The 20,819-nt window shown below is 40.4% G+C and overlaps 1 protein-coding gene across 1 annotated transcript in view; it reads left to right on the top strand.

Annotated features, from left to right (window-relative positions):
- The window catches only part of necab2 (N-terminal EF-hand calcium binding protein 2), a 143,220-nt gene that overhangs the window by 79,407 nt on the left and 42,994 nt on the right, over positions 1 to 20,819 (top strand). The window contains exons 8-9 of the mRNA XM_073472777.1: positions 9,139 to 9,218; positions 19,283 to 19,339. Coding sequence (XP_073328878.1) covers positions 9,139 to 9,218; positions 19,283 to 19,339 — 137 coding nt within the window. The remainder of the gene's footprint in view (positions 1 to 9,138; positions 9,219 to 19,282; positions 19,340 to 20,819) is intronic.

Below are 20,819 nucleotides of genomic sequence, written 5' to 3'. Positions count from 1 at the left end.
TTCGGAGTCCCCTTTTACACAGTGTGTTGTGTCATTTGTCATATAATAAAGGTTGATGACAAACAGGTCTGCATCATCATGGGTTGTGACGGCCATTTTGCACAATATTATTGGTTGATCCCTTCATTTGTCATGCGAAAGCTCTGAAAAATTCAAACAACGGCAACTATTAAAAATAAATATCGCCGTGTAAATTAATTAGCCCCCCAGTGTGTAGAGGCCTGTAGACATCGGTGACAATCAAAGGTTTGGTCCCAGAGAGCAATTGAAAAAAGATAAAATCTGATAGATGTTGGATGACTTGTACAAAGATGACAGGATTTTCAGTTCTTCCTCTTTCAAAGCTCAAACATCTGTCACCTGTCAGGGTAGTGTATCCCGGGATATACTTGAGCTTATAGTGTGTCAGAAAAGGCCCCTGAGCTACACACTCTTAGGTACTCTTACTGAGATCCTGCAGGCTCAGGCTTGCAAAGTATTGGTTTGGGTGAGGCTTCCATGCTGGTTCATGTTGGAGCACCGTTTTGCTTCAGATTGGTCCCCCCCTGTGCATCATATGTTCGACTCTTGACGGGCAGTCGAAAACCTCACAGCTGCCAAGTCCATCTGCAACCACATCAACCCAAACAAGCAGTGCATTTTCTCTGCACATGAAAGTCATTTTAGTCCTCAATTTCGCTAAACAGTAGCATGTGGCAGCTCTGAGTGACAATGGCCGTCATCAGGTTTGATTTCAGCACAAGCAGTCATCACATTGAGAGCTATTCAGCCTCAGGCTTGTTGGGCAGTAGCTGTTGCTGGAGGATAAAGCGCTGCCTGATTGCAGCATTTCCCAGCTGGTTTGGGAGTTCGAACTGGAGCGTTTCCGGTCATTGTACAGCCTCCATGTTCTGATGGAGACATTAAGTACTGTAATATTGAACCAAACTGCTGTGGTCTGTTTTATGTCTGCAGCAGATAAAAAATCTTTTGTCATTTTTGCATTAAGCCAGACTGCTGGACTCACTGGACTGTAGGCTTTAGTATACAGACAGTCACTCAGCCGACTGACTATCAGGCTGAAATTGTAACAGTTTGCTTTACTCCCTGTGGTATAGTAACACTTAATAAATTGTACAGAACACAATGTAATGTAGTTGTGAGCAGATATAAGGTGATTTTAGAGCAACTTTTCAACTTCCCTCTGTGGTACTGTTGGCGCCCCTGTTGCAAACACAGCATTAGCAACATTGCTACCGCTAGCATCCTGGCTACTGGCTACCTGATCTCAGTGCTACGAAAAAGCAGAGTTAAACACTGTGTTGTATTAATAAGTAGGCAGGTTTTGTTACTTATTGAAATAGTAGAAAGAATTCTGGTTCTGAACTGTCTCAAGGCCTGGTGGTGAGGGGAAACACATATCAGTGAGGGAACAGACTTCAACAGCGCTCTCCATCAGGTGAATGCTCGTCCCTTCACTCTTGTTTTACCTCGTTTTCCCTCGTCACTTCTTTGCCTCCTTCATCAGTGGGTTTTCTTTATATTTTGCAGTGTAGAGTTTCCACAGTTATTCCAGTTGTTCGACTGTTACCTTGGGATGGTGACAGGGGAAAACAGTGCCACTTCCTTTTTTGGTTGCGCAGTGGCAGACTTGTGTCCTTTGTGCCTGGGTGGCAGACCGATTAGCAGAGTGAAAGCGAGGTTTAGAAGGAACCTATAAGTCTATACATGGATGGTGCCAATTTTCTACAGCCATTAGACTGTGCAGTCAGTATTTACTGCAGAATGGTAAGTTAAAGCAAAAAAAGTTATCTATTGCCAGTTTAAAATGTTAATGTATTTATCAACAACTATAATCCTCCTGTGAAAAGTATGTAACCAATATAAACATAAACTGTTAAATAATAATTGGTAACACAGAGGAACATAACCATAATAATAATGCTGTAAATACACATTTGAACCATCTTATAGCTTGTAATAAAAAATGTATAGGCTGTATACACATGTACAAATCATTCACAGTCCGGCTTAAGACATTTCTAAGAGCAAGAAGAGGTGGACCCAGCTGCAAGAGACGGCAGACAGGCAGATCAGTGGATGATCTTTATTCAAAGTAAACTGCAGGAACCGGCACAAACAACAAACGATTTGACGAAGACTGGACTAATGACTGGACTTCAATACAAACTAAACTAACGAGGGGATGAAGTGCAGGTGGAGGGAGGCAGAGAAACACAGGGGAAGGGAATGATGTGGAGTAACAAAAGAGCAGGAAAGGAGCTGATGAGCTGGGAGGAACACTGGGAACAAAACATCTGATTTTATGCTGCACGAGTCTGTAAACAGCGGGCACAGTGAAAGGAGTTGGTTTCCTCGCTGAGCAGTTGGAGGTGTGCAGCCCGTTATGTAACAAGTCACTGTGACTGCTCCTTCCTGTTCTATCACTCCCTGTAATATTTCAAACTGATCTGCTTTTTAAAAAATGGTGTTCTCTTGCTTTGTAGACGTCGGTGTTAAGTTCACTGACAAGCATTTCCTGTGACAACTTCATAATAAAAGTCAATTATTTGTGTGACCAGTTAAATGCTTTCATGATGAGACCGGCACATATATAATTGCAGAACCTTCATCAGAGGACTGTAGATTCAAGCGCCATTGTGTTACCTGATTCGGGGATATATAATGACTTCATTTATTTATTTTAAATAAAAATAAAGTGTTACTGCTAACATTAAAGCGAGCACTAATGGGTCTCATGAGTATAGGATATAATCCCCAGGCATAAAGGATGAGATGTTCCAAACCCTCATCAATGCTTAACCACTGGTACCATGAAACTTATTTTTTATTTTCATTCATCTGGATTCCACTTGAAGACAGAGCTCGAGAGGCAGTCTTTAAGCTCTTTGTCAATCTCACGTCTTTTTTTCTCATCTCTCAGGTTTTCTCCTCCACCTCCCCCGTTCTCTTCTATACAGTAGTCTGTAAAGCAGCTCTGACAGCTGAGGACCTTGATGTCAGCTGCACTTTGTCTTGAGTCAGGATAAGTCAATTGATTAATGGCTCCCAGCTCCTCTTCTCCTTCCCCCTCTCCCTGTCCTTCCGCCCGACCTCCTCCAATATATATGAGTTACTGCACTCCTGAGTCAGTTCTTTATTCTGCTCCTCCTCACTGTGCTCCTCCACTTATGGCTACACTGTAGGAACACATATGACGTCTCTGAAGTTTTGTTATCTCGTCTTTTCATGTCTAATTGTGTATAGAGAGGTGTGTGTGTGCATGAGGTGTGTTTTCACTGCAGAAACACAGACACAGAGGAGCAGAGAAAGACAAAGCAGTGAGTGGGAGAGGACCGGGGTAAGAATAAAAGAGCGAGGGAAAAGAGCAAGAAGGAGAGAGAGAATAAGAGAATTAAAAATATCCACCCCCACCTTTAAGGCGAGCAGCCACTGCTGTGTTGTTGCTGTATTCACCGCTCCAGTGCATAGCTCCTCTAAGTGCATCTGTCACTGTGCTGAGGAGTTTTAATTGTAAATGAACTGCAGTTTATTGTTCATTGCTTTTCTCAGGCACGGATGCACTGGCAGACACAGGCCAAGAGCGTGTGTTTGTGTGTATGTGTTTATGTACTAATAGAATGAGTGTGTCCTCACCTGGGGAAACATGGATCTAGATTCACTGACAGTATCTATGTTATCTATGTGTCATGTAATGCTTTGCAGACATTTTCCTGTCAAGCTTTGCTTTGTTACATTGGTACAGATGCATTTAATAATAGTGAAGTGATAATGTTGGCAAACTCCCTGTGTGAAATATTGACACTTCCTGATTTCAGACTGAAGCAGACAAAAGCAGGCTTGTCGTTTTTTGATGGCGTCTACCAGTTTGGCCAGCTGACATGACAACTGATGCTAGATGATTTTAATCAAATGTAGCTAGCTAGCTAGCTAATGTTATCTTCAAAGCCCTGTTTCCAGCTAATTTGGGGGGGCTCCCAGGGGATGCCTTTATAATGTGGGCCCTGTTAAAAGAGCCTTAAAGGAGAAGTTCACCCAAAAATGAAAATTCAGTCATTGCCTACTCCTCCCAGTGCTAATGGAAAGTTGGGTGAAGTACTGTAGATAGGGACTTGTTTTCAAATGTAAACTAATGTAAAATGGCTCCATACTGAACAGTTTGTTCAGTATATTCCAAGTCTCCAGAAACCCCTTGAGATCCCAAATTAATTTAATATTACTTACACCCTTTTCAAAGCTGAAATCTACACTGAAGCTGCTGAGCTAAGAGTGTTAGCGCACACCCCATCTGAGGAGCCTGACTGCATGTTGGTGGTGTCAATAACTTATTTTCAAAATCAATTTGGGATCTCTGTGCTTCCAGAGACTTGGATCACACTTGCCAAGCTGTATAGAGCCATTTTAATTATTTTTACGGTAATTATTTGACATTTTAAAACTAGTCCCCATCTACTTCAGTTGTTTAGGAGAATGCTGCAATGCTGTTTAGCTGCGAAGCTACAGAAATGTTTTGTGGAGGTGGGAGTGAGTAGATAATAGCTAAATTTTCATCTTTGCATGAACTTCTCCTTTAAATATGCACTTGATGGCTGACTGAATCACAAGTTGATGATCAGTGTAGATGAACATAGTCCTTGTACTGCGTTGTAGAACTAGTTAGTTATGATAAGAAACATTTATCTCTAACATAACTTTGTTTAGTTGCTCAGCTTCAAGTACATAATTACTTTTATACATATCTGTTTTCAGTTTTACCATTACAAGAGAAAAGCATGAGGACTAGCCAATGAGGAAAGGTCATGCTTTAATAAAGAGCTGAACAGAGCTGCTAACTTTAGACCATCTTTACACTTTTTGTTCCTAAGTTTTGGGTTTGGTTTGGAAATGGCTAAAAACACAAAAGACACTACCATCCATCTTACTATAGCCCCATGCACACAAGTTCAACATGTACAGAAATACAAGGCTTCACATACATCATATAGATATTATTGTATGCAGTCTTCAAGTCTTCACATACACAGGTGAACTGTGTGCATCTATGTGGGCACATGCAGCTGTATCTGCCATTATGTGACTGTGATGGAGATGGGAAGCTGCCATGTGTTATCCAGTCTGCTGTGGCAGATGTCTGTAAAAAGAGGACAAACAGTAGCTGGTAATTATCCCAATAAGATGGAATATTCTGCTCACTGTTTATCGTTAAAAATGTGAATTTTCCCATCAGTGTATGTGATATGATAAACAACAGGCAGATCATCCTAGCAGTAGCTTTGATTTCTACTGTATCATCAGCATGAAATATCAATGTCTTCAGTCCTGATAAAGCTGGAGATGATCTTTGAATGGGCCAGTGTGAGGGGTACAATGGAAAAGCCCATAACTTGTTATGGTGCTAATCTGGCAGTCCCAAACAGCTGAGATGAGATGATCTTTTACAAATATAATGAAAAGCTGCAGGTAAGTATGACACAACTCTCCATCTACAGATATTTCAACAAGAGAAAAGCCAGGGATAAATATGATCAGACAACGTTCTGCAATTCCAGTCAACTTTACCCTGATATCAAACAACTTCTAGGGTTGTCACTTTTAAAAAAAAATCAAGTTTGAACACATTCGAAATGACATTTCTCTTGAATGAATAGAAACCCCGCCAGAAAAGAAATAATGATATTGACAAAAACTTTATTTCCTACTGTTTAATTGCCTTTATACTTTAAAGTTAACCCATTTAGCATCAATAAATTAATAAACAGCCCTATAAGCTCTATGAACAAGAGTAAGGGTAACCACAGGAATCAGAAAGCAGCCAGACCGAATGTCTTGTGGAAAACAATAGTAACTTCTAAAAGAAAGACAGCAGAGTATCTGAGTGTAAAATGAAAAGTAATCACACAGACAAGAAGAGAGGAGAGGATTGCATTCGCATTTTCTTTTCGCCTCTTTAGGCAGCGTAGTTCTGTTAAAGGAGGATCTCAGTAATCGAGGTGACTTGCGATAATATCTCACAGACAAAATGTTCTGATGAAAAAATTTGTTTTTGAGGCCTTGTTGAGTTTAGAAGCCAACACACCAACACACCATGTCAACATCTGCTGCCTTACTTTCTGACATGCAGTACACAACTTCCAGCTTTGGCAATGAACTTTTGCATGTAAAACTGTGTGATACCAGAAGCGGACTCAGGATGTTTGAGGGTCAGGGGCGAAAACAAAATAAAAAGGACACCACATGTATGCAGGGGGGCAGCAGCACGCAGAAAGCTGTGACATATTCATAGTGAAGAGAGGGCACCGTACCACGTTTTGTCCACTGGAAGGGCACCCTCGAAGGAACTTTATCTTATTTTATCAATCATAGGGGCATCGAGGAGGGTATTTTAGCTGTGCTTTTTCAAACATGGGGGCACCAGGTTCTAGTGTTACAAGGCTTACAGACGAACAGAGATGAATAGGACAGAACAAACATTTGTGCAATTTTCAGTCACTTAGTTTAAGAGGCGGCTTAATAGTGGACCATTTGAATACTGTCTGACATGGAGTGGAAGTTAAATTAAGTGAACGCTGAATATCTCAAATCAGGTTTAATTGAGGAGAAAGTCAACATCACTCCTCGCCGTGCTGCTGCATTTGAAGGCTGTAATTCCTCACACACTTCTTTAATTGACTGGGACACTTATTTTCTAAGTCCATCAAAATGACCACTGGGCTTTTATCTCCAACTGTCTCCATGGTTACAGACTATGGTTTAATGGATGAGTGTGTATGTGTATGTATGTGTGTGTGTATGATTGGGATGGAGGGAGGTAGCTCCTAATTGACTGGCTTTTAATGAAGAGTGGGCAGCCAGCTCTCCAATTAGCTGTGAGGGGGCCATCAGGGAATGAAAAGAGGACGGCGGCTCAGGAGCGGAGGAGACAGGGGAGCAAGGAGACAGAGGGAGGAGAAGAAGGAGGAACCAAGAGAGGAGGGAGAATCATAGAGGGCAAGAGGGAGAAGAAGAGAGGCGTTTATCACATGTGGGGTGAATGAGAGGAAAACGTTTTCTGTGTTCTTTATTTCACGGATTTTTAGTTGTAGCAACATAAACACAAATACACAACCGTCAGTAGCAAAGGCAGCGAGGAATCCTCCAGTTCTTTACTTCACATTTCTTTGTTGTAGCTTACAAACAGTTAAAGGTACAATGTGAAACATTTTAACATCAGTACACAGTAAAGGTGCCCTGTGGAGTTTTCTTGTAAACAAATGTGTGTCTTCATTCATTGTAATGTGTTTCTTCAAATTCTAACAACTTCTTAAAAAAACATTTGAAAATGTTCTTTAAAATGTTCATTGTGTCCATGTTAGCATTGCTACATTCCTTAGCATGTTACTGCCACAACAGTTGTGAGCAACAGCAACAACAGCCTGAAATTGTATTGGGTATTGAAATTGCAAACAGTTGGCCTACTGGTAAATATATTTCTCCACAGAGCTACTAGTGGTCAAAAACTCCACAAGGTACCTTTAATAATGGTATTAAATATTCAGCATAATTACCATTAACAGGTAAGACGATTATATAATGATAATGTAATAATAAACTTTATTTATATAGAACCTTTATGAACAGAGTTTACAAAGTTGAAAAGGATTTGACAGACAAACAGATACAGGAAACTCAGGAAGACAATATTACAAAACACACAACAGTCAAGCCAAACAAGGAAGCCTAGTCTAAGGAGATGTTGAAACAATATCGCAAGACACAAAATACAGAATGTCAGTATAAGTAGTTACAAGTAAAAGGAATAAAAGCGATAAAACAGGCATAATTACAAAAAATTATGCAAATAAGAGATAAAGGAAATAATAAAATCAAAAACAACGATAAGAAGATGACATCACATCAGAGGAATTAAAAACAGATAAATAGATTAAGCAGTAAAGGAGTAAAAGGACAGACAGATGAAAAATCAATTTAAAAAGGGGGACTTCACAGAAAAGCAGCTCTGTAAAAGTGGGTTGTAAGAAGTGATTTAAAAGTAGTTACTGATTCTGCAAGTCTTATCTCCTCAGTAAGGTCAAGGGGCCGTGATGGCAAAAGTGCGGTCACCCTTAGGTTTGAGCCTTGACTTTGGAACGACCAGAAGGGCAACCTGAAGATCTAATAGACTCATATGGGGTCGACATTTCTATTATGTATCTTGGGGCAAGACCTAGTGCACTAAAACAGTAAACTTCACTGGGAATTCAACAATTTTAAATTACCTCAAGCATCTTTTTTCTGCGTTAAAACCTCTAAAAAAAAAAAGGTTTTGTGTGGGCACATATCGGAAAACATATACCCTGCTACCGATCTATCTGTGATAGGTCAATATTGGCAGATAATATAACCAATATATTGGTCGGGCTCAATACATTTTTCTTCAAAATAAGAGGTGTCCAGTTTTACCTCAAATGTGCTTTTATTTTTGAGAAATTGTTACTACTGTAACATGCCCTGAAACATATGAGTCTTAGACTGTGATACTCATTTTCCTTGCTGAAATCATTCTTCTTCTGTATATATTGTGTTCATGAGCATCAATCTGTACCACTAATAAACATGTTGCAGACAGAGATAAGTTGTGTACATGTACATAGTAGATGGTGACGTGAGGTCACATCACTCCATTATGTTGAAATGAGTCCTTCTTTCTAAAAAAAGGAAACATTTTCTGCCAAGTGTCAAACATATTGCTTTAACACCAAAAATAATTAAAAATGTACCCTAGAAGGTTCCTAAACATCACCCAGGAATAAGAGCCAATTAAACAGAGCATCTCAAAGGAGCTGGCTTCCCATCCGTCTGTTCTTTACCGTCTTTGAACAGACCTCCCGTTCCTTCCGATAAACAGATATAATTGCCTGATTATCAGCCCCACTTTACATGAAACATTCATGATGAAACAATGGGAGTGAAAAAAAAGAGCTGATAAGGAAAGAGCAAGGATGGTGTATAAGTACATCATGTGGTATAATTCTCCAGGACTGTGCAGTATCTGCTTAGAGCGGCTGCATTGTTACTGTACCTGGTGTGTTTGTAACACATGGACCAGTCAGGAATAAACCTGCTACCATCTTCACAAGTATGTGTATGTGTGTGTTGCAGGTACAGTGGAGGTGAGGAAAGAAGGTCTGGAGGCTCAGATCAACCGCCTGGCTGAACTAATCGGACGACTTGAGAATAAAGTAAGGAATACTGCAAGCACACACACACACACACACACACACACACACACACACACACACAGAAAGCATCCATTCATATACAAATGCTGTTCAAGCAGTTTGCCTACAGTGATCATGTAGTCACTTACAATGTTCATTTCAGGTCGTCCATATATGAAACATTTTTAAAAGGAGGGTTATTCTATTTGTTTCTTTCTTTTTCTTTCTTTTTTTTGTTCTTCCCATGCACTCCCATGATACTTTGTTCCGCGATAACCCATCTGCTTCCTGCTGGCTGTCTGAGGCTGGTGCTGTGTGCAAATTGAAATCATGACGGAAAAAAGAAAGTCATTTTCTTTCAATAAAAAATGTAGTCTGCCTGAAGCTTATGTCAAAAATGAAAAACTGATAGAAATGTAGACAGAAACCGTGTGCACACTTGTTAAATAGATTTACAATGACCCGTCACACGATGCCCTTGGTGAGTTTCATTTCTTTATAATCATGTAATAAATATGCAATTAGATGGTGATCTGCATTCAGAATAAAGAAAAAGAAAAAAAATTATAATAGTCATCCAGTTGTAGTGATCAATGTGACCTGCAAGTTGTGATCCCTTCAGAGGTTTCCACTCGTCGGCGTAAGAAAAGCTATGTTTGTGATTTCTAACTGTTTTCGCTTTAAGACCTTTTAAAATGATACAAAGTCACCATAAGTTCCCATTAAAGGAGCAATATGTAACAATTTTGAGTTGAAAATGTTTCAAAAATAATTGAAGTTATCAACAGAATGTGAATAAATACCAGTTTTCACATCATGATGTCTATATTTTGTGTTGCAGAAATATCTACTAAAGTTAGCATGCTAACCAGCTAGCCCTGGTCCAAGCTGCTGAGCTAGCAAGCAGTGTAAACACTAGCTGCATGGTTAACTGAGCTGCTGTTAGCAGCAGTTAGCAGTTATTCTGGTGATATGCTGCCCCAAATTTGTTTTGAGTAGGAATTGGTGCCAATTCTTACATATTGCACCTTTAATCAAGGGTTATGTTTTCCCCCCTCCTATATTGTTTAAAGGGGCACTATGTAGTTTTGGAGATGGAACTCAAACTATTTTTAATATTTACAATATTAATGAGGTAATAATACAAACTCAGAAACCTGTGACCTTTGGCCCCAGGCTAGGAACCTTCCTGTATCCTGTAGATTACCTTCAGAAGGTATTGAGATATAGATACAGTTTTGGTCTTTTTATGGGATTTGTTGACAAAAAGAAAAAAACAACAGCAGTATTCTTTAAGTCTAGAATTTATTACAAACACCATGTTGTCAGCATGTGAACAATTTGTATGTTGGAGATGTTTCATTGGCCAATTTAGGCGATGTCAAAGCAGCATACTGAAGTTGAAGGTCTGCAGGAGAAGGGGACAGCAGAACGGAAAAATGGAGAAGGGAGACACAGGGGGATGAAGAGGAGGCAAAGGATTGGGTTGGATAAGTAGTTAATAACACCAAGTGGTGGAGAGTAAAAGGATGGAGGGAGGGAATAGTTGTAGAAAGAGACAGAGGAGGCAATTAACGGCCTGGTGTCCAAACTATAGCAGTCTGTCTCCTTCCACACCTCCTCCTTGTTGCAGCAGCTTTCTGGTCCCAGATGCATCTTCTTCTACCTCCCTCCCTCCATCTCTATATCTCTTTTTCCACTCCTCCTGCCACTTCCTCCTCCTCCCTCTCCTTGGCCTCTCCTTTCCTCTCCATCGCCTGCATCTCGTCTAGTACTGAACATGTTAGGGCTAATGGAGCCCCAGCAGACTCAGCTGTCTTTAGGAGAGGGGCCACTACAGCAGAAAGAGCTGAGAATAACTAAACACAGTGTTACTGCCAGGGGGGAGGGAGGATGTGTGAAAAGAGAGGGGGAGTCACGTAAGAAACAGAAAATGAAAAGATTAAAAAAAGGTCAACAGACCTGCTCTCCAACCATGATCCCTGTTTAGAAACAACCTTTAGGCCTTGACCCTAATTTAATATAGTTCTAACAAATTGCTCAGGTTTAAGTAGAATCGTTTCACTCAGTTGAGTGACCTCCAATCTAGAAGAACTGATTGAAACGCCTTCAACTAGAGAATTGTTCAATAATCACCTGTGACCCTGAAGCCCCCCTGAGATTACCCTGAGGCTCACTTGTTTACAATGCCTGTGGCACAAAGGCACATCTTCTCACACATGACTAATCAGTTTAATCAGGTTCAGCAGGAATGAAAACTCCTTAGGAATGACTTATGCATTGAGATTTGTTGCTAGTGCTAAGTTGAAGCTTGAAATTGTGTGCAAAGGGAAAAGTAGAGATGACAGTGACGTTGCTTTAATTTATTAATTCATATTTCATGTAGTCAACAAGATAAATTCAAAGTAACATATAAAAGTCAAGTCATCTCCCAACATTGTCCCAGTTACCAACCAATTAAGTGAATAAGAGTACACAGAAAGGGTAAATAAAGTCTTAGATTAGATTATCATTAGATGCTTATTGGCTACCCCCATACATATAATGCAAGGTAAGGTAAAAAAAAAAAAAAAAAAGAGGCAGGGGAATAAGGTGGTAACTACTTTTTGATGAGATGTTGAAGATAATATTTTTGCCATCTTTATATTAAAATTTTAACTTTGACTGTGTGTGAAAACCAAGCATCAATGAGGTAAACATGGTCCCGCTGTAGTCCTGCGCTCCGTCTACACAGTCTGTCCCTCGAGTGCAACAGCTTGATCTGGGATGCTGTGGTGGGGACAGGTCTCTGTAAAGATGTGGGCGCAACAGTCTGTGATTTCCCGTTGTCTGGGCAGTCCCATTTGTTCCTTTCGTTTACTCGAGGTTGGGGTTGAGAGATGCCATCTCAACATCTGCTGCTCTTTTTTTAAAAGGTTTCAAGTTCAAAGGGCAGCACACCATTAAAGATATATTGCCAAGATTTACAGTAAGGAAAGGATAAAGGGATGCGATTAATTCCTGGAGATTTTCAGTCTGACCTTGCAGTTTATGGTCCACTAACAAATGTGGTGTCTGCAACTGAGCTCGCGACAAGACTGCAGCATTCACTGCCCTGATCTTTCTGATTCCATATATGGCCAAAGGTCAGTGGACACCTGATCAACACACCTTCAAGAGATTGTTGCACATTCCTCTCTAAAGCCATGGACATTAACATGGAGTTGGACCCCACTTTGCATCCATCACAACGGCCACTCCTCTGGGGAGGCTTTTCACAAAGTTTGGAGTGTGTCTGTGGGATTATGTGCCAATTCAGCTGAAAGAGCATTTGTGAAGTCAGGCACTGATGTTTCTTCCCAGTGGTGTTCAGCAGGGTTGAGGTCAGGGCTCTGTCTAGGACAAATGAGTTCCTCCTCACCAAACTCATCTAGCCATGTCTTTATGGACCTGACTCTGTGCACAGGGGCACAGTCATGCTCCAACAGCAAAGTAATTTCCACAAACTGTTGCCACAATTTGGATCCATCCAATAGGCTAAACTGTTTTCATATCTTGTAGCATTAAGAAGACCCTTCAATGGCCCCAGACCATCATCCCTCCCCCACCAAACTTTACAGTCAGCAGTCAGTATGTTCTCCTGGCACCTGCAAAACCCAGATTTGCCAAATAGTGAAGCATGATGATCACTCCAGCTGATGCTTGACTATGTGACTGGTGACATGAGGCTTGCACGCAGCTGCTCAGCTATCGAAACCCATTATGTTGGCTGATGTTGCTTCCAGAGACAGTTAAGAACTCTGTAGCGACTGATGCGACAGATGACAGGCCATTTTTACACACCAGGTGTTTCAGCATTCATTGGCTTTTATGGCTGTTGTTGCTCCTAGACGCTTCCACTTTGATAGCACCGAAATTTCACAAACTGCCTGGTGGCAAAGGTGGGATCCTATGATGGTGTCATGTCTGAAGTCACTGTGCTCTTTATGTCCTATTCTAAATTTGATTTGTTTGTCCAAGGAGATTTCATGTGCTGGATATTATGCACCTGATAGCCATCGGTGTGTCTGAAACACCAGAACTTAATAATTAGTGGTCCACAGACTGTGAGTGGTGTCAATCTTCTCATGTAACTCTTGGCAGGAAAGCATATAACAGTATTTCCCCAGATATAACTGTTTCTTCAAGCTCAAATATAAACTCTGCACCCTTTGACAACTTGAAGGCAGACAGAATGTAATCATGAGCCCAAAACTTCAGATCAGAACATGTATTCGGTGTTCACATTTATTTAAGGACGACAATAAGACTAAATAAAGTGTACCACCATTCTGTCTCATTCTGATCCAGATATATGATTCCAAGAATTACTTTAAAGGTGCGATGTGTAAGAATTGGCCACCTGTCGAATTCATTCTCCAATCAAATAGGGGGTAGCGTATCATATCAGAGTAACCGCTAACTGCTTCTAACTGTAGCTGCTGTTAGCTAATTATCTCAATTAGCTGTGAAGCTAGTGCTCCGATGAGCTGACTCTGCCCGAACTGGGAGCTTATTTACTATCGGAACAAAGTGGATAGGGACTAGCTGGTTAGCATGCTAACTTCAGTATATGTCTGAAACATAGATACATATATAGACATAGACATCTTTGACATTCGATCAAATGTATTGTTCCTGTTATTTCTTCACATTATGTTAATTATTACATTATTACATTATTTTATTTAAATTTTGCATGTTTTGAACTAAAATTCTTACATGTTGCACCTTTAACTAGCAATTCGGTCTCAAATGCAGATTTTTTTTCTTCTCTTTTTCCAAGTAAAACCTGTCCAAGGATGAAATAAAGAAACATAACATGTGTCAATTACATCACCCTGTCCTGGTTCTATTTGTTGTCTTTTAAGGTTGTTGCATTTTCAGGAGATTTTCCACACAGATGAAAGATTTCATGCAATGACAACAGAATAGCGAGACAGAAAAAAAAACACTGTTCATACACAAAAAAATAGGTCACAAAACTTTTATGTTGGAAAGTGTTTTTGTAGATCACAGCTATAGAAAAGCAGCACAAACACACATACAGACATTTTCTGCTGGATTATGTTTTCAGACAACCAGACATCTTTCTGCAGTAATCATATCAAAGCAAAATAAGGCTTTGAGGAGGCATATTGCATGTGGATTTGTCTTTGTCTCTGCGTTTGGCCTGGATTTACCTGCATGGATCACAGTATTAAGACTGTGCAGGAGTCTGGAAGGGGAAATGATATTATCACAGTGCGTCAGAGTGAATCATGAATTGTTTACTGGATGAATAATAAGCCAGCTACACACTGAGTGATGTGGTGCCTGGTGAGATGAAAATGGTGCCCTGTGATAACACAATGGAAATCCTGTTACCTGCCAGCCCTCCTTAAAATGGCACATTCACGTTGCCTGCGTTACTCACTCTCACTTTCAGATTCCCCTTGCTGTCTTCCTCCACACACCCCTGGGAGTGTGTTTGTTCTTTTGTTTACAAAATATCATTATTTTGTGCACTCTTGCATTTCTCACTTGGAAGAATCGGTCTCAGGATGAATGCTTTTGATTGAAGCCGGCATACTGAGACTGAATACTGACGAGCAAAGTGGTATAGCTTTCTTCTCTTCTTCAGCAAAAGAATGTGACATCTTTGATGAACTAACTACATTGTCCTGTAATGGCAGATCTTTATTCCTTTACCCATGCACATGTGCTCGCTTGGCTCGGCTCGCTTTGAGTTGGTGCGTTAGCCAAGAGCAGCAGGGATATGCATCTTCATTGCACCTGGGCTATCCGTTTAAAGGTTTGTCTTTAACTGATGACGGGCTTCTCTTTAGTCAATGATGTTTAAAAGCAGTGCCCACGTTAGTGCTGTTGACTGTTGCACTGAGCTATGGTTGATGGAAGCCTGCTACTTATCATCATGGATCAGGCTTTTGTTATGATTTTGCTCAACATCTACCTCCTGAAAAACTGAGACGGATCTAGAAGAGAAAGAGGAAGCGTGACGTCAACGCAACCTGCTTGAAGACTGTCCATCTCGGGTGCAACTCAACACATTTAAACTGGTAATGGGAGTGCAGAATACAGCATGGTTTGACTCAGAGCAACTAAAATGCCAATGGAAAAGCCTCATTTAAAGCCTATTGTTGTGAAGCCCCAAGCGGACTTTAAGGATTGGTATCGGGGCCAATCTGGGCATATTTTAATGAAATGGTATCAGCTGATCGAAGCAGGTCAAAATCGGATCCTTTCTTTCCTCAACTCTATTATGTTTGGTCCATCTCAGCCTGCGAGTGTTGCAGCACTGCTCTCCTTAACAACAGCCGGCTGCAGTGTGAACAGTTTTCTCCACATTTGAGTGAATACTAGAGTTTTGGTTGCATCATGACGAGTGGGCGAGTCTGTTCTGGCACCTGGGTTTGCAAAATAAAGATTCCACTGGAAACAGATTTCTTATCTCTTCTCCCTTATTAGCAGAGATCAGCAGTGTCCAAAACATTCAGATATCAGCTTCTCTTTTTTAGCCTTGTTTGAACACTGCTGTAGAGCCTCCAGTGGACTGAGTGATTTTGCTGTCCCAGCAATTACAGCTGAGCATGACATCTTTTTTTTTCTAGCAGATCCCATCAAGTCAATTTCAGGATTGGCGTTCATCCAGTTAAACTTTCATCCATATCTGCAGATAGCTACTATTAAAGGACTCGGATCAGGACATTACTAGCTTTTAAGGTTCAGTTAAGAGCAGTGGAAAATGCAAAGATAGGAAACTATCTCCTCCAGTCTGTCAGTGTCAAGGGGAATGTTTTTCTTTTTTTTCAGAGCCTTACTTTCTTTTTGTTTCTTAAGATCCTGGCCTCATAAACGACAAGTGAGTTTCAGTTTGCACAGAATTCCCCTGACTCTACACTTCCTTTCAGCTCTACAGAGCGTTTTAGTGTCTTTCGGCTCAAAACGTATTACTTTACTCATTACTGCCTTGTAGTGTTTCGACTCCCAGCCCGCAACTTAACACGTTAGATTCCCTCTTATCATTTTCAGGCAGGCAGCTGTTGTTAGTGAAAACAGTTTTAAAGGAGACATATTTATATATTTTACTAGAATAGGTTTACATGTTCAAAAAGTGCATCCGTTTTCTGTCCATTGCTGCAGCACTGTATCCCTCCTCTGTCTGAATCGCTCTGTTTTAGCTCCTGTCTCTTTAAGGCATCTATCCCGATTGCACAGTCCGCTCTGATTGGTCAGCTCACACACGCCTGAGCCAGCACCACTCACCATGTCTCTGGTCAGCTCTGTAGCTCTCTTCTACAGTGAATATAGGCACAAACTATGCGAATGTGTGACGTAGTGTGATGTCAAGAAGTCATGGAATTAAAGGCGGGACTACTGAGGTACAGGCACTCCAGAGGTCGCAGACTTTGGACTTTTGTAACCTTCAAGAATTTGACATGCACAGGAAGCTTTATAATAAACGGAAGGAAAGGAAAAAAACAAAGAAGCGTAGGTCTCCTTTAAAAAACGTTATTTCTCTCAGGAGTTTGAGGGAGAAAGCTAAAAGGAAAGTGACAGTCGGACTTACTTTAATCAAGTGGACAGAAACACTACTCTGAACAAATGCTAAATGATGCCCCCTGACTGCTCGGGGGGCAAATCAGCAGATTTTATGCTAATATATTAGTCACATCCAGTTCATGAAGCTTCAATGCATCAATATCGTGTTTACAGCTCATTTCCGCTGCCCCCAAGTGATTAAAAATCAGTTGATTAACCTCAGTTACACCAATACTGTGTTTGACAAATAAAATGTCCACCTTGAGCAAAGTCCAGTGGATAAACTGCACGACTACATTTTGGTAAAGAAAAGCACACTGTGAGTCGTCACCTCTGACGGCTTTTGTGTGCAACAACCAACCAACACACAGCGCTTTCCATTTCCATCCAGCTGTGACCACACTGTGACATATTAAGCTCAAAGCATTCAAATACCAATGTGTGTGTGTGTGTGTGTGTGTGTGTGTGTCACCTGCCCACTGTTCCAGACCTCATTTCTTTGACCTCCCTGCTGTGTTTGGTAAAATTCTCAGTTACTCTGCAAAGTGATGCAGAAACTCTTCATTGACAGTTCCATCGATGATACTCATCAGTCACCTTGGTGACAGGAACCTGCGGCGCTAACAGTGATTTATTAGAATAGGTTTATATAACTGTGACTCACGGGCTTTGAGAGGGGAGGAGAAAACAAGAAATCAATGTCTCATCATCTTCACACACAGTCACTCACAAACACTCAGTTCCATTAGCCACCTGGTTTTACTGACGTCCAAAGAGAAGAACTTGAACTATTAATTGTGTCTCCTTTGCTTAAGTCTTGTACGTGAATAATTGACTGTTTGCTGAACTAAACCCGTCTCCTGAAGCACTGAGAGCAAAGCTCATCACCTAAAGGGCAGGTGGTGCCTTTTTTAGCCATATTTGTGATTTTGCTTTCCAAAAGCAAAAAACACAAGTGCTAATGTGTAAGAAATTGCTAAAGGCTAACATAAGCTGCAAAACATTAGCATGTCTAGCTAACTAACTTACTACAGTGGTAACTTACAGTAGCATTAACTCCAAAGGCAACAGGCATAATGATTATTATAATATTGGGTTACAGGATACATTAGAAAAATACCTGATCACATCGGACTGGAACATTCACTGTGTGGGAGCTAATTTGGTAGGCTAGCATATCAGAGTTTAGAAGAGCAGCTTTCTATTTAGTTTGGTGAAGTTAACACACCTGTAACTATAAGTTAATATTACTTTTGTCCAAACTCAAACTTAAACTATTCTTTAATTCTGTTGATCAGTTTTGTCTTGTAAAAGTGTTTGAAAAGCATGAACATTGAAGCAGAAATTTAACCATTGAGTTGACTGTCAAAATCAAGCCATTAAAGGGTTAATTTAGAACAATCAACACTTAAAATGCTTAATTTTATTTTAAATATTCTAACCTAAAATAACGCTAGGACTGCAAAACAGAAGAAAAGTGGCTTCCTTTATGTAAATGTATTTTACATGGATCATCAACTGTGAGGGTGCTGATTTTTTGCATGGCACATGCCTCATATGTTATGCATTTTACCATGTGCCTACTTAAAGGTGCAATATGTAAGAATTGGCCACCTGTTGAAGTGATGCTGCTAACTGTAGATGCTCCTAGCTAATTAGCTCAGTTAACCGTGTAGCTAGCTGACTCGAGTTTGCCCGGACTGGGAGCTCGGAGCAATGTGGGCGGGTTGACCTGGACCACCAGGGCTAGCTGGTTAGCATGCTAACTTCAGTAGATGAATACAGAGTCTTTGTCATAACGGCAAATCGGATATTTCTTCACATTCTGTTGATCATTTTTGTACATTTTTTAATGTTTTATAGTAAAATTCTTACATATTGCACCTTTGAGACTTTTTACAGATGCATCTGCTGGAAACAGAAAGTCAGCTGGAGACAGTGTTTTCAGTCTCACAGAGATTAAGCATCAGTTTTAGCTTACACTAGTTAGCTAGAGTCACGACAGTTGTCAGTTCACTATAAACTTACACACTAATCATCTTTTCAAGCATTACTACTAAAGTTTTGAATGGTAAGTTTACGATATTATCATTTTAATTTGTGTGTGTGCCGTGTGAGACTGGAGAACTTGACAGGTGTAACAAAAGTAACTTTTGGCTTTAGAAAAAAAATATTTCAAGTATTTCCTACTATCTGTAGCTCCTACATCATGATGTTCAGGTAAAACATCTTCTTGTTTGTTTCGCTCTTCATGCTGATATAAGTCATTCTCTTTCATTTCTGGCTTCTCTTATTGGCATGCATCCACCTCGGCTCTGAACCCTCTCATCATACTCCCTGCTGAATCTTATTTCCATCTTTTCATGTCCTGCTTTCATGCTTGTTTCTTCTCTCAGCGTGTCCACTAACACCTCTCGTTGCGAGTGACTAATGTCTGCTTGAAGCTGTGTTAGTAGTAGTTGCTGTCGTTGGTCTTGTTGATTGACATGTTGCTGCTGTTGTTGTTGTTGTGCTTCTCCTTGCAGACGGTCTGGTTTGATCTGCACCAGAGGCTAACAGACACAGATGGCACTGCCAGCGCAGTAAGTAGACACTAAATGAGTAACAGTTGTACAATACACTGTAACACACAGCCCCAGGTGCAGCATCACTTACTGCTTCCTTATAAAGGCCAACAGCCACTGCATCAGTACCTTAGGCTGAGTGTTACAAGGCTGAGACATGACTTTGTGATGTAATTAACATGGGAGAGCGCTCCCATCCAAAAATAATCCATGTCTCGGTGCCTCTCCCATGGGCGCTGATCTTTTGAATTATTTCCCAGGAAATGTGCGTGTTTTGTTTTGTTGTCTAGACCTGAATAATGTATAGACGCTGAGTATTCTATGGAAGAATTAATAGTGTCACACACCATCTCACAATATGTAACACCCAGAGAAAATAACACATCAGCTGTCCCAGAAACATAGAGAATGTTACGCGTGTGGGATATTCTCTGTGATAACGATCAGTGATTCATATGAAAACACCACCAGTGCTGTGTGAGTGTCGTCTTTTCAGGCGGTATTTGAATCGTAAATCACAAAAAAAAATTCTGTCACAAAGGCTCAACTGTTTGACATAATTTTCAGAGATAATTTCAGCCAAGGCTACAGATACAGCACTTGTATGTCTGCAGCGAGGTAGGAGAGATAAGAGTGCAGGAGTGCGATCAATACAGTCCAAAGCTGTTTACAGCTCTGAATGCCTGCAAGAAGCCATAAGCAATCTCAATCTCAGAGAAATACAGATTTACTGTATTCACACGTGCTTCTCTTTAAACCCTCTGTAGTGCACAGAGGATACACGAGAATAGAAAATACTGTCAGTAAAAAGAGCTCAGGTCATATATGTTGGAATGTGGTGTAGATGGTGTAGTTCACTACATTGATTCTTGATTATGAAACAGGGTGCAGGATTACTGGCACCAGTTTAAAGTTACAGGACATTTACACCATAAGTGATGAATGGGTCCTTGAAAAATGATGAATGAATCAACAGTGTGCATATCACCACACATTAGACCTGTGAACGGAAAGAAGAGCAAAGAAGTGCAGTTTTAACGATCGTGCAACATCAGCGAGGTTCTACAACAATGTGAGAGAAGCCATGATTACATGTGAGCGTTAGTCTAAGCTGTGGCTATTCATAGCACACATATCATTAATTTATCACATGAACCACATCACAAAGATGATAAATAATATAGTTCATAGCACCGTTAACAAAAACAGATTTACATTACTATAAATAATACAAGATAAGGACATTACACAAACAGAGAAACCTGTACAATAATGCCTCTTTGTAATAAAAGAATGATCACAAAAAAGTGTAAAAATCATCAGTCTAATGATGAATCAAAAGTTCCATTCCTGTGAAAGCTGCTTGGTGGCGCATGAAGCCAAAAAAGCTCAACTTCCCAGGTATAAAATTACCAGATCTACGGTGTTGTAGGGCCCATAGAGCATGGACACTTACACCGACTGAGCCAGTTAAGTTAAATGGGAATAAAACGATTTA

Source organism: Pagrus major, chromosome 8 (genome assembly GCF_040436345.1).
Source record: "Pagrus major chromosome 8, Pma_NU_1.0".
Lineage (NCBI taxonomy): Eukaryota > Metazoa > Chordata > Actinopteri > Spariformes > Sparidae > Pagrus > Pagrus major.
This window is presented reverse-complemented; position numbering and strand designations above follow the sequence as displayed.